Here is a 15,727-nt window from a genome sequence, read left to right as displayed (position 1 = left end):
TACGATTACAACATCTGTGTAATACGCACCCTGCTGTATATTAAATTAATATCCAAGATTATTAATTTTTTTTTTATATATATTTCCGTGGTGTTCTCGATAGATTTATTCTCGACTCGCGGATGGGGTTATTCCATAATTTTTCATCTATATTTATAAATTTTATTGGCTAGAATATTATACCAAGGAGGGTTTTAATAAATAAATTATCGATTAATTTTATAAATAATTAGAGCTTCAGTAGATTTATATTGCATCTTTGATATTCTTCAAAGTAAACATTATTTTTTTCAGTCAAGTAATCTTGCAATTAATATAAGCCCTTTAAAAAATAGAATAAAATAAAAATTTAACTCTCTATGAAAAATATTTACACTAATTAAAAAATGACTAGGATTTACAAGATGTCCGTGGAGAGAGAAAGGGTAGAATCCAATCTCTTTAGCCAAGCGGTAAGGGAACTAGCGTACTTGATTTCGCCTCGAACTGAAAAAATGTAGCCGTAAAAAGGGTAAAAAAATTTTAAATAAAATAAAACCCCCGACCTCAGAGTAGTTACGGATGTTAGGTAAAGCACGGAAGAGTGTTTCTTCTTTTGAAAAACGTTCTAATGAAAATTAATGGCTGGAAACTTTTGCTAAACCCCTCGATTCCGCTTTCCTGAATGCTGGAAGCTTCTTCCCCCGGACTACCGACACTCTACACCCACAACGGCTGTTTCTACCCCTCGTAGTTTTATTTCACACCCAAGTACTAAACCAAGACCGAGACCGAGACACTACCTCATCATCCAGAGAGCATCTTAGTGATGCATATGGACCAGACACCAGACGCCGAACCATATGGCCAATCTGCTTAATACAAGTTAACGTTACTATGCTTTTACCTTTCGCTTGTAGTTTGTTCTAATAAATAATGCAAATAGATCATTTATCAGTTATTGTCACCTAACACTTACAAATATTACTATTATTATTATTGTTATAAGCTCACCATGACATTACACTCATCGAGACCTTTCATTTGAGTACCCACATCGATTTTTTATATATATGATATATTTATATATATTACATATATGTATAGATGAAAAATATATCAAAAATGCAAGTGGGTACTCAAATGAAAGCTCTTGATGAGTATAACATCAGAATGAGTTTATATCTTCAAAAACGTTAATAGTTAAGAAAGTACAGAGCAATTTAACAGAATTCGTTATTTAATAAAGTAAAATTTTATTTATTTATTATTTTATGAAAAAAAAAAAAAAAAAAAAAAAAAAAAGAAACTAGATGGATCAGCGATATGGTATTGGCAACACGCCATCTTGTACTATCTGTTGCTTGTCTCAGTTTATTCCGGTGATTGAGATAAAAAATTTTTAAATTTAATCGGAAATCCGTGGTAGCATCCACTTTAACATGGGGCCTAAAAAAAATTAAAAAAAAAAAGTAGTCTTAAATTTTTTCCTACAATCATTGGTAACATTGGAGAGTGTAATTTTCCCCCTGATAGAGTTAGAAAGCCGTGACGTTAATTAAAGCTCGTTATTGTATTGTAGTGAGGAACATTAAAACGAATATAATCTCGGTGTATAGCCTCTTGTCGGGATGATAAATGGGTGTAAAGGTAGCCACTGGTGGTGGGCATCATCAGTTAGCATGAGCAGTAGTCGTAGTATCACTAGTAGAAGTTGTTGTTGTTGTAGTTGGTAGACTATATATCTATATATATATATATATATATATATATATATATATATATATATATATATATATATATATATATAAAACCAAACTAGAGAACCAGAAGTGGAGATGGAGGAATTAGAAAAGGTGATGCAAGCCACGATACCGACCTGCGGCGATTTTTCATTAGTTATTTTGTACACGTCGGCGAACCAGTGAGACAAGCTTGGATGGGAGATAAAACTTTTAACTGCATCCCGACTATAGTCTATAGACTCGGTTGCCAGAGTGTTGAGCCAGACCCACCCGAGCCGAGCACCAACTCCGTTTGTCAGTGCCCAGTAAAAGTGGAGAGGGCTCTGCTCAAGTCCAAACTTTTTCCAAGCTAACGAATCGTGGCGAAAAGTTACCCACCAGGCATCATACCAATCCCAAAGATCTTCATCCTGCTCCGCATCAACCCTGATCATCCGAAAATTCCCTTTTCTTCTTCTAAAAAAAAAAAAAAAAAAAATAGGTTTGGTAACAATTTAGCAATCGACAACCTGTTGGATAATTTACCAGGTTTTGTGTTAATTTTATCCATGGGAATTTAATTTTTCCGTCCATATTAGCTGGAAAAGGCCAGAAGCTGGAATGAGCAGAAACAGGAGTTGAGAGTAGAGCACGTCAAGAGTTGTACCGCCCGGAATAAGTTCAATGAGCTCATAAAACTTTCCGTGGGCTCTCTGCTACTTGACGTAGTCAATTACAATTTACAGAGTTGCGCAATGCAGTTTTTATGCTTCTCACATAGCCATTATTTCACTTCAACACTAACGAGTCCTCGCGGACCAAAAAGAGACCAGAGTTTTCTAAGAGTTTTACTTCAGATCCCGAGTTATTATTTCAGTTATTACTATTATCATTTTTATCATCACCTAGCTGACTTTAACGAGCTTGTAAAATAAAATTCTGTATTGATTTCGGTTCCAGCACACCTTGACAGGGCATTGCGCTAAAGTCCTGGCAGCTAAATTTCTAGGAGAGCCTTCCAAAGTGGTCACTGGGAGCCACGATCGTACCCTCAAAATTTGGGACCTCCGAAGCCGTGCTTGTAAGTATTATTGATAATAATTGTTTGTAAAAATGAGTGACCCATTTCCTGGAATAGATTAACTTAGCTCGGAGCCAACGAACTTAAATTTATGGTCTTGCAAAGCGAGATGAATAAAAAAGTAAAGTGATAATTTATAGAGGATATTATGAAACGCATTATGTATAACGCATAATGTTATATAATTCATATCATAAACAATAAAATGGTAATTCTGTTATTACTATCAAAGGTCTTTAGAAAGTCGGTGCGAAGGTGGAATGAAAAACCCGTCGGGGTATTTCTTATTATGAATGACCGTCGATATATCTCGAGTCGTCTCGTAAATCCAAACTCACTCGTTATAGGTATAGGGTACAGGGTATATTACTAAATATTACGGCGCCGTGGTAATCACCTTTTCTATTACCTCTATTAGTCGGTGAATTTTATTAAACGCACTTACTCTCTACACTATATTACACAACGCTAGACACTGGACGGTTTTATGATAATAAAACAACCTACTAAGTATTTGCATAGTCATTCATATGTATACTAGTACACCAGCACCCATACAACCATACAACCTCCGGACTCTATAACGGTCTATAAACTATCGCCACCATGATCCTTAAGTGAAAAGTCTGGATGTTGATAATGCATGTGATAACGACTTTACCAGACTTTCAGGCTCCTTCATTCTATTCCTATTCATCCCCCGGTTTATGTTTTCATCGTAAAGACAAAGAACACTGGCTAATACTTTTATTTATTTTTTTTTTTTTAATAATCATGATATACCAATTTAGTTGTTTTTTGGTAAATGGAAAGTTTTTAAGGCAAGAGAATAGATAAGTTCATTATTTTTTTATAAATTTTGAATTTTTAAAATAACCCTCTCGCAACCGCAAAATTAGCGAGCTCAAAAATCGATCTATAAATCGTATCGATTTAAAAGCTGACAACGCCGTAGCCTATTTGTCTTGTCAGCATGGGGGTTTGCTCTTACAGTAGCTTTCGCCTTCTCTTTGTGTCAGCCTCCTGGCGATAGGTTAATTGCATCGACAAGAACATTGACACATACACACATCTACATGCGTCCATTAGCCGGATCCATTCCATCGCCGTTCTCGTTCCCCGTGCATGCCGATCCGATAGCCAGTGACCTCCCCAACCCAGTTTCCAGTCCCCAGCATCAGCATTCCTATCGTCATCGCCCTAACAAACATCCACGTCACGATATACAATCGACAGCTAAATTTTTATTGGAACCTCTCGGGAGCCCGCTGGCAAACGGCTAAGCGAATGTCAAAAAGCACTTTGCGAATATATTTTACAATTACCCCGAAAAAACAAACTCGGAACAAAGAACCAGAATCCAAGTAGAAGTAAGGGTGAGTTATCGCGATAGTTTATCGGCCATTTATCCAACCAACCAACCAACTTTGAGTCTATTCGTGGCTTAATCTCAATATGAACAGCAGTACTGCTTTCGCTGTCTCCCGCCACCCTCGAGGTATCGATTTTCTCTTGGACAACAGAACTGAGCAAAGACCAACGGATCCTCAAGAAGAGCCCAAGCTAGAAGAAGAAGGAAGGTACCAACTTCTCGGAAGGAAGCTTTGGACCTGGAGGAAAGCACCCGATAGGATAATAGTGAGTAAGATCCAAGACTACGAGGGTATTGACACAAGATACTGGTATACACCAGATTCGAGAACTCCAATGAGAATCCGGATTGTATTAATTTGCTGGAGAGAATCCAGTGTTCTCGAGAGCCCGCTTCATCCCATTCCTCGTTCCACCTTTCTCGCTGATATCGATATATACAGCGAAGAGATGAAGGTGGTTCTGGCCTGGCGAATTTACCTTTCTCAGTTTGACTTGTTCTCCAGCGCTTTCATAAGTTACAGCACATCTAATTTCCGTCTAAAGTGGTTAAATATACGGCGCAACGCTGGGAGAGATAAGGGCCGAGGTAGGAACTACCACCCAGAAAATAGTTTTAAAAAAGACCAATCTCCCGGTGAGAGTATTACCGCATCTCTATCTCCTACATGAGGGCGCCAGGCAAAAAAAATTCATTTTATGGATCCCGTTATTCCTCGAGAAAGAATTGGATTATATTCGACGTAATAAATTTCATTTATCAACTATAATTACCTTTATATAACAATCATAAATTACGATTTTTGGGGTTTATTTATTTATTTATTTTTTTTTTGGTTTTATGCATCTTAATACACGACAATGTATCCCAGACGAAATATCGTAAGTAATTAAATTTTTCAATAAACAATTCAAAGCACTAAATGAAAAAAAAGTTGTCAATTTTATTGTAACACTTAGTAATATCATTTTAACAAATATTCGTAGCTTGTTCGATTTTCTGGTATATTTAAATATTCTCTCACAGTGACATTTAGTCTCGCGGAAAAAAATTTCAAAAATCGAAAATCGAAAATTCTGTCTCCGGATCTTCAAGTGGCCATAACTTCTAAAATAATAGCATTAAATGCAACTCTGACAACTCTATATTGTTCCTCGGGAAATTTCCTACAAAAAACTTTGTGTTTTGTGAGTCTATAAAATTTTTTTTTAGAAAATATCGGGACTCTAAGAAAATTCAAAAAATCGAAAACTCACAATTTTGACTTCAGACCATAAAAGTGGCCATAACTCCTAAAATAACTGCTCATATTCACAATTTCACTTACATTTTCCATTCCCCCGAGCCCGTGAACGCTTTTTCCGACAAAACGAATCGGGATACACACAAACAAAAAAATAATTAGCCAATTTAGTTATTTGTATTATAAAAAAGTTTATATTTATATAATAAAATTTAGCTCGAGGGAGTTAAAAAATGGCTGAGTATCAGAATTAAGTTGCGAGCGTTATTTTCCCGGGTGGGATGGGAGCGTGCTGTTGCGTCCTCCGACTCTACTCGGTTATTTCATATTTTCCGCTATTCTTTCAACCCCCAAGGGCACAAAATCGCTTCATTCGGGCTCGGAACGTCGTTCGCGTTGTTATATAACATCGCGAGCTATCTACGCGATACTCATAGTTCTGTCATTAGATTTTGCTCGGTTTCAAAATAATAATATTCATAGTATATATCCATCCGGCATTTATTTATCCTACCACACCTTTATTTGAACTTACACGGATTGTTGATTTAAAAAAAAGTAACCGTGACTTCCGTAAATTTTTTTGTTTTTAAATTTAACTTCTACTGCGATTATTTACATGACTTGTTGATTAAATGCAAATTCACCATCAAATTTTATCTCATTTAATTTTGCTGATGCTCCAGATAAAATTACATTTATATTTTGTCGACTGACGGGGGTAGATTTTAAAGGGAGGAACAGATGGAATATTTATTTTTCAATTGTATTATTTTTCTGTTTTAATTTTGTGAGTAAATGCACCGACCGTCAATTTACAATTTTCATTTAATTCGACAGTTTGAATTATTCCCAATTGAATATTTTATTGTAACCGAATAAAATTTAATTGACAAATATTTTTTAGTTACAAAACATATTTTAAATACAACATTTTTGCTTTAGTTATTACTACAGTCGATCAATAATAATAATAATAATAATAATAATAATAATAATAATAATAATAATAATAATAATAATAATAACTTTAATGTAGCTTTTCGTATGGTAAAAATTGTACACGGAAAAAAAATTTTTAAATAATAATCCGGTCCCCTTATTTATTAACATTATTATTTTTAACATTTTTATTTATTAACATTTTTAAAATAAAAATTATGAAAAATATTTTTCGTTCCACAATTACTGTGGATTAAATAAAATACTAAAAATAGCTGATAAAAAAAAATTTTTTAGATGGCTCTAACTCAATTTTCATGAATTAAACGGTAATTTTCAAAGAAAATTTCTTGCCGAGTAAGAAACATTATTTACCATAGAACAAAAAGAGCAATAAATATAAATCTCAATTTGTGTACACTCGGAACAAAGTTTTGATAATATAAGTAAAGGTATGGATATAATGAAGGCGGGGTAGTATAACGGGGGTAAGTTGGTAGTATCGTCAATTCCAGGGAGTATATGGGATCGAATAAGAGGTTTAGAGTGAGTGAGAGATATATCCAGGACATTGTAGGTATAAGGCACAAGATATAAGATATAAGGTATAAGGTATAAGGTAAGGAAAATCGAAATTGGTGACTCGGGATGGCACGACTTTGTATAGAGTATACAGAAGGCAGGCAGGCAACCAGTCAGGCGGTGGGCGTAAGCTCAAACCTCATTATTTATCCACTTTATAGTCTCTCAGCCATATGTAAGCTACACATTTCCGCAGGCGTTGCGGTTTTCGAAGCCAGGACTCCTTTTCAGTTTCCCGATCCTCATCCTCGTTCTCCTGTTTGGTCCTTGCAGCTTACATACCAATAACCGTTCAACTAATGTCAAAGGCTCTGCTGCGAGCTTACTTGACAAATAACCAAACTTTATTTGGGGTACTTGTGGGATTGCTACACAGGCATTGAGACCAAATTTGCCGGATCGAGTTGCAACGACCTCGTCACCTCTGATGGAGCTGGATCCACCATAATCAGCGGTCACTTTGACAAGAGAATCAGATTTTGGGATACCAGAGCCGAGTCAAGTTCCAATGACATCCTACTGCAGGGAAAGGTCACGTCACTTGATTTATCACGAGGTAATTTTTAATAAATTTATTCATAGTTTTATCAAACTCTACAACATCTCTAGAATATTGTCCTATAGCAATAAATAATTTGGTAATGAAAAATTTGTTACTAAATCTTATTAAATATAGAACTAAATCCTTCTATCACTGATAATATTACTGTGGAAAATTAAACAATAAATAAATAAATAAAATCCTGCAACGGTTAATTTAAAAAGGTACTTCCTTATTGAATAAAGAGTGTATTTTATTATCCCGAGCATGTGAGCAGCGTCGGGCATTCCCCAAAGAATTTTATTTCCGGCTGAGGTAATTATCCGGTTATCGCATTCAAAGGAATACCCGCAAGTACGAATTGGTATCCTCTGCTCGGTTTCGATTGAGAAGAGCCGCCGAATCTCAACTCTTTAACCGTAAACACAAATTCGGATTCGGATTTGGCTCTCTGGTTGGCTTAATACATAAACACACACAACCACTAATTAATCCAATTCTTCAGTACCACCGAGTACAACAGAGTTTACGGTATCAATCAACAATGCTTGTAATTAAATGTTATTGAAATAAAAAAATATTTTATTATAATTATGATAGATCACGGAACAGTTTTAGCTAAAATAACTCCGTAAGAAATAGTAGATTGGTTATTGACCCCCTACGCGGTGATCACGCCAGCTTACACCGGTATTCCAATTGGATTCCGATAAAGTACTCGCCAGAATATGTACTAGCTAAAAGACTAAGAGATACACTTGCTTACTTGTAATTAAAAATACTTAACGCCTAGTTTCGTTGTTATTATATTGATAATTATTTTCTTGTGTTAACAGACGCCAATTATTTATTGAGTTGCGTGCGAGACGATACGGTTAAGCTCCTTGATCTACGTATGAAACAAATCGTTGGATCATTCAGGTGAGTTTTTTTTTTTTTTTTTTTTAAATTGTAACTGTACCTTCTCTCACATTGTTCAATATTAAATAATGTTTATTTCAGCGCGGACGGATTCAAGGTGGGCTGCGACTGGGCGAGAGCTACCTTCAGCCCGGACGGACAGTATATCGCGGTCGGATCCGCTGATGGGAGTGTTTTTATTTGGAATGTCATCACCAACAAAATTGAAACGATACTCAGAGATCATACGTGAGTACTTTTATTTCAATAACAGACTCTTTGATTGATTGATTGATAATAATCATTTTTATTAAATGCCGTGATTGATCTTTAACATCTCGTTGGAATTTTTCAGCGATTTATTCACGAAATTGATTTTATCTAAAACTTTATAATAATAAAAAAAATTAAAAACAGGATCTTTTAGCGATTTTAAATTAGGTTTGAAACTTTTGTTCGTCAGCTTAATTACTAATTACAGAAAAATTTTAAATTTTATTGTCTTGTTTTTTAATTAAAAAATTAAAATCTCCTAAGCTAATTTTTCCGTACCACTAATAAAAGCCATCAATATTAAATGCTCTGACAGGTAAATAATTAAATCCTTATGCAATCACCGAAATCCCCAATTATTTACTCACTAAATCCATATTGATAATTCCCGATCCACATAAATACATAAAATATAAACCGATATTAATATTAAAACCCCGCGGAATATAGTCCCAGCTTATTCGTGTTGGAACCTAAAAAGTACATGAATAAATAACAGAACTAAATGTAACAGACAAAAATCTAAAAAACGACAAATGCAGCATTAAGTGGTTTTTTTTTAAATAATTTTTTTTTTTTTTTTCATTCATTTCCTCTACTTTGGGTAAAGATAAAATCGATTAAAGCTCCAGTACAAGGATGAAAAGGAGGACGAACTACCACCAGGTTCACAATGCACTGGCATTATCGGGGCATTAATACGGTAACACCAATTGCTGAAAGTTGTCGAGGGCGATCAAACTGAGCCACTCTCTCCTCTCGCGTTTCCGCTTTTCCCGATTTATAACCTCATTTATTATCGAGGATGAATTATCCAGAGAATGGCGACGTCCTTGTTGATGTCGACGTTGATGTCGATGTTCACGTTGATGTCGAATATGTTTTAACGCTGATGGCCATGTCAGTATCGGGATGAAAGAATCGAGGGGAAGAGGATGAGTTATTTATACAACAAAAGGATTGTTGAATAAATATCAGCGGGTTGGCTCGTACAAGGCAGGGGGGAGGGGAGGGGATCTCCGTTCCCGATATTGGTGAAAGCTCAGGAAGCAATGCAGCCATCATTCAAAATACTCGAGTTACCGAATCGGGTATGACTCGAATGGCGAATCTTGCCTCAAACCATAATAATAAGCGATACCATCACTTGGCAGTGTTGCCAATACTCAAGGGGTGTTTTGTCAACGAACCCAAAGCTCCGAGACGTTTACAAACAACTTCTGGAATTTGAGTGGCTTTTTGCGGTCAGTTACCGTCGGAAAAATCCTGTTATGCTCAATTATCCTCTGATATTTTCTGCCTGAGGGTTTTTAGTAGAAATAATAATAATAATAATGTCAAGATTTTTATGGTCATATCTGAAAACTAGACACAAGGTAGTCACATATATGACTACTTTGGAAACAATTAATAAATTCAAGAGATTTTATTTTCAGAATGAATTTATAAAGATAAAAATAATTTTCTCATTTAATTAATTCATTTGAATATAAATCGTTATAAATACAATGTGATTACTGAACAATTGAAAGCTCTCGGTCCCCTTTCCGCTGGCCACTCGTCCGCGGTTTTAAACTATTCAGTGTATTTTTATGCCCCGATAACAATAAAAAAAATCTAAATAAACCAAGAAGCATTTACTTGGGTGAAATAACAATGAGTAATCCTACTTAAATACTCGAAGAACTTTTGAACGAGAATGTCATTACCTTTTTTTTTTTTTTTTTCCCCGTTTAATTTAACTTTTATTTTATTTTATTGAATTCTGGATTTAAAAACTCTCCCGTGCAGTAGAAAGAGAATCGACATTGTTGTTTCTCTTAATACGTTAAATTAAGACGTGAAAAAGTTTTAAGAAAACCCGACAACATTGTTGTGAACCGGTCCACCTTAACCTCAACTGTCTTCTTGATTTTTTTCCTCATCCTTTTCTTTGTTTTTATTTCCTACTGATTTCACCCTAATCTCAGATCTCCTGGTATAGCTTACTGATATCCAGAGTCCAGACCGGCGGTGTCTACCCTCGACAGTATCGAGAAAGAAAAACAGAAATAGTAACAATAAAAATAAAGGAAAAGAAAAAGAGCAGTACTGTAAAGTCCAGTATAGGTACATGCGCTGTCCAGCTCGCCCGGATACCAGTTTATACTTTGTCGAGTGGGATATGTTCTCAATGGTAACATTACGTGCTCCAACCTGAGACCTCTATAAATGTGCTATATGTTGTCGCACTTTTTTAACCCTTTTTTTTTACTTCACTAAAACGGCAAATCCAAATCCGTATTGCCCACATTTCACTTGTTATTTACTTTTCGACGTGAGAGATACTTTTTAAATCTATTTTATTAAACTTTACGAGAAAAAAATTTTTTTACCGCTTCAATATAATTCTATAAATATTTTTAAAAGTTTAATTTTAATAGTATACTGATAGAAGGAGTTTTTACTATTTAAGAAATGATCTATGCTCTATCTCTAAATACATAATTAAGAAAAGACCTTGTATCTTGTGAACTATTGACATTTTTGAAGATATAAGCTCAATTTAGCAAAAGTTATGATTTAATAAAGCAAAATTTAATTTATTTATAGTTTACAAGTCACGGCAGTCACATAGTGACTGCAAGGCTGCTAATTTTTTTTTATTGTATTAAGACATTAGGGATGGGATAATGGTTAATGGTGTAACTACTTACCGATAAAGTATCAGTTCTTAAGAATGTAAATGTCACGGTTTAATGTCTCAATGGGCGGGCTATCTTGTAATAAAATCTCGATGTATGTAACATAACATAGTATCGCGTTTTTTAATTGAAAATGAGACAGAGACTGAGAGTGTATTTTAAAGCTGGGAGTGCAGACCCGATATTAGTATTATCTTAATGCCCGTGTACGCATATACAATGGAGATCCTCTTGCATATATGTGACATGATATCAAGTGTCTGACTGTTATTACTTAAACCTGGAGCTGCTCGTAAAGGGGACGTTGCCAAGGAATCGTAATTCTTGGGTTGCAGGTTCCAGGCTCGTCCCCATTCTCGTCCTATATATACCCATACCGGGACTAACTTAATAAGCAGTTTGCCCGCCTCTTGTCCGAGTCACGGTCTATCGCTTTTGCTGAACAAGAATGCGTGTACGCTTTAAACATATAACATATATAATGCCCCCAATAATAACAATCATAGTCTCCGGTAATACATATAATGTTTATAATACTTGTATCGGTATAAACAATTCTTCGGTAATCCTAAGAGGCTCTTCTGGCTCCGAGCTAGTTTTTAACCCTCGAATTTAATTATTTTATTTTATTTATTATTTATTATTTATCGAAAGGCCCAACCTCCTTAAATATCATCGTAAATCCCGAGTAATTAAATTCTGGAATTTAGTCGTTAGGGTTGGGAAAAAATAAATTTTATATTATTAATTTAAAAAAAAATATTCAAGATTCTACTGAGTATAACTTAAATTATACGGGATATAAGTCCAGGAGACAAAATTTTTCTTATTCTCTTAATAATATATATTATTACTCTAATTTTTAATTTCAATTAACATCTCGGTTTCTTTTTCAATTCCGAACTTTTATTACCCTCATTCCGACGCGGCTGATTAATTTTCACCCGGTTTTTTTTTTTTGATCAATATCCTAGTAATTGAAGAAATTCTCTGTAATTAGTAATTAAGCTGATGAACAAAAGTTTTTAGAAAAATTTGGCTTTAATAATGAAAATTTAAAAATTATAAAAAATTGTGAGACTATTATTCCCTTCTGGCTGAATCTCAGGCCGAGAAGAGGGTAGAAAAAAATCCCCTAAAACGTTAAATAAAAAAGTGACTTCCTTTCACCGACATTTGAAGCTGACAAATTTAAACAGCGGACTTTAAATCCAAGTTTATCGTTATCCTCTTCCCGTAAGCTTCGGGGGCCCTCAGTATCCTGAGAAGAACCCAGAATCGGGTCCGGCGTCCCTCTTAAGCTCAAGATAAAAATAGGGTAGAAATGTCTGAAGAGCCGACGAAGATAAATTACATAATATCGGCGAGTGGAATAGGAGCCCCGACGCTCCACTTGAGAATAAAAAGGATATCTCTGATAGAATACACGTGGAAAAGTGTTGATGAGTCACGTGTCCAAGATCGAGAATTGGACACCCCAATTCCCCGGTTATTTTATACATATATTTATTAACTCCTCCTATTTTAATTTATTTTATTTAATTTAATTAAATCCTCGCTTCAGATAAATTCCTACTGCACTTTGATTCCTTTTATTTCAATCAGTCGTTAATACTTAAACGTTACACCTCCCGTCCTTGAGTTGTCACGCTCTCGCTGATTGATATTGTTCTCAGGAATTTAATTAACAGTACAATTCTGTATACGCTCGGTCATTTATTTGATGAAATTTTATAAAGTTGATTAATATTTACTTTATTTATTTTTATATCGAATCTAATAAACTAGTATTTCGATCTGATGGAGCTATTTTATTTTTATTTCCTGTAAAGTAATACACTATTGATCTTACACGTAATACACCCGTAAAAAAGTAAATAGTTTTGGGTGTTATAATTTAGCCATAGAATGTCAGTAGCATAATATTAGATCGCGTTGGAAACTCTATACTGTACATAAAGTCAATACGTGACTCGCAATCCTGATGAACTTGCTAGTCGTGGATTAACTAGCCTTTATATTGTTGATACTGTATACCACCACTGGGAAATCCCAATATATTTCATTTATTATTATTATTGTTATTATTATTATTTTTGTTTTTATTTTTTGGTCGTAAAATGTTATTTTAATTCGTTGATTTTTAGTAGGAATAATAGTAATAATAATATTATTACTATTATTATGTTTATTATTAAGAGAATAAAAAAAATTTTGTTTCTCAAATTTTTGCAACTACAAAGTGACTGCAAAGTTGCTATTTAGTATTATTACTATTTTTTTTAACCCACAAATAAATAAATAAAGACCTTTTCAAGATTAAATTATCAACAATTACGATAAATATTTTTTATAATTGGCTGGAGTTTAAATCCTCGCGGTTACACAAGTAATTGGACAAGTGTGTTGAACGAATTATTAACGCCTACCGGTTTTAAATAATCCCTATATATATATACTTGAACAACTGGGGAGAGGACTAATTAAGAGCTACGCGAACGATAGCGTGCTTTTATTTGACACACACGCGTTTGTCATCCGAGTCCTTTATTTAGTTAAATCCTCATCGTAAGCTTTAATCCAAATATTAAATAATTATTGATTATTCAGTGATAAATATTTTGGCTAAACACATTATCTCATTAGTATTTGATAATAAACCGTCAAAATGAAATATTAAAGTGCGTTGGTGAGCTTGATTCAGGATTTAATTACCTCCCAAATAATAAATTCCAACTAATCAACATCAAATACCTCGGAATGAACGAATCTCAATCTCTTGTGGGTATTCTCAGGCCTCAGTCTCAGTCCCGCAAAGTTAATTCCCGCTAGTAATTAGATAAAGTACTTCTTCCTCCTCCTCCTCCCCCTCACATTTCTCTCTCGGTAACACTATCTTGGAATGTATGAGAATACGCAACATCCTGACGCTCAGACACAAAACCCGGAAATTCTTTTTAATTACAATAAAATAACAATTACCATAGCAACGTTATGTTTTAATCAAAGGTTTAATGATCTCGGAGTCTGCAAGGGGATAAAGGACTAACTAAAGGCAAATTGACACTAGCTGGTGCTAGTGCTGATGCTGGTTCCCCAGAAATAGAGGCTGAGATAGACGAAATTCCTTTCGGGCAACAAACACCAGAGTCTAATGGACCGGTCATTGATGACGTGCCGGCTCGTGGCAATATCCCATGCCCCCAGGGAACCTGCTAAGTCGCAGAGAACCTCGAGAAGGACAATGCATACAATGATTAGCTGCTGGGTGCTGGATCCTGGATTGGGACCGATGCAGGTGGTCGAGAACCCGAGCTCTAACTGATAGTTTAAGGTGTGACGCGTTATCAAACCTGTATTCTACGTTCAAGGTGGCTGAGGTACGAGGTTTTAAAACAACGGGCACGTAGTGATCAATCGAGAGGAAAATTAGCTCCAACGCCATCTAACGCTACACTATTTACACATAACGAATTTATTCCTCTTTCATGGTACGTAAACCAGATAAGCGGCCGGTTGCAATATTTTTTAGTTTCTAACATTATTATTAATTTTATTCTTAAAAATTCAAAAATAAATATTAACTGATAATAAATATTTATTAAATCCTTTGATGTTAAAAAATAATTTTTTAACACTTAATAAAGCTTATTAAATCCAAACAAATCCTTTTATCAGTGAGTGAAGAATGTCCAAAAAAAGTTTCCCAATATATGGGAACAGTTGTAACCTCTAATATGAATACTTGACATTATTTTTCCGGCACGTAGACTTGTGAGGTTATAAATTTATAACTGTCTGAGTTTATTGGTTGTCAATAGAGTCTCGTCAGTCTTTGAGTTAGCATTCAAGCGGTACTACCCTGGGTATTGCTTGTAAAGTCTCTTACATAAAATAACAAGAATTCCTTAGTTTAACAATATTCTTTAACATGATGTGTGAAAATGGTAAACGTAAGCCTGTACCACCATTTTAGTTTGGGTTTACATCACGCCTCGACCTTTCGTCACTGGTAAAGTGGAAATTCCCTCGCGTAACAAATTCCAAGGAACGTCACTGCTACCGAAAACCGACTATACTTTTATTCCCTCTTACTTCCATTGATATATATCTTCTATAGTTTCTATGTATATATGAAGATGGAAAGAGAAAAAAGATAGGTTATTTTGTAGAGCACTTTGGCAAGTATAACAGATCGCCGGTACTTTTTCACTTCCAGCAATATACTGACATATATATAAATATATTGTTCACTTTCGGAAAATAGATATAAGTAAAAAAGCAGCTAAAAGACTATTGAAATATTAACAACTTTTTAAGTTTCGTAAACTCTCTACTAAAAGATTGATAACACAGGATAGCCTTAATTTTGATTATTTTATTAAATTGTATCAAGTGAAAAATGC

The 15,727-nt window shown here is 34.6% G+C and overlaps 1 protein-coding gene across 6 annotated transcripts in view; it reads left to right on the top strand.

Moving 5' to 3' along the window:
• Atg16 (Autophagy-related 16) overlaps positions 1-15,727 on the top strand; it is a 162,484-nt gene that overhangs the window by 115,867 nt on the left and 30,890 nt on the right. For 3 of the 6 annotated variants that reach the window (XM_074258400.1, XM_074258399.1, XM_074258398.1), the window contains one exon: positions 2,664-2,784. In XM_074258400.1, the coding sequence (XP_074114501.1) occupies positions 2,664-2,784 (121 nt within the window). Of the gene's footprint in view, positions 1-2,663; positions 2,785-7,299; positions 7,480-8,300; positions 8,386-8,466; positions 8,614-14,330; positions 14,813-15,727 lie in introns of all 6 variants that reach the window. The other 3 variants (XM_074258401.1, XM_074258402.1, XR_012480917.1) reach the window with 2 other exon arrangements.

Source organism: Cotesia typhae, unplaced genomic scaffold (assembly GCF_013202065.1).
Source record: "Cotesia typhae breed Kobodo isofemale line unplaced genomic scaffold, CoteBio_Ctyphae scaffold_91, whole genome shotgun sequence".
Classification (NCBI taxonomy): domain Eukaryota; kingdom Metazoa; phylum Arthropoda; class Insecta; order Hymenoptera; family Braconidae; genus Cotesia; species Cotesia typhae.
This window is presented reverse-complemented; position numbering and strand designations above follow the sequence as displayed.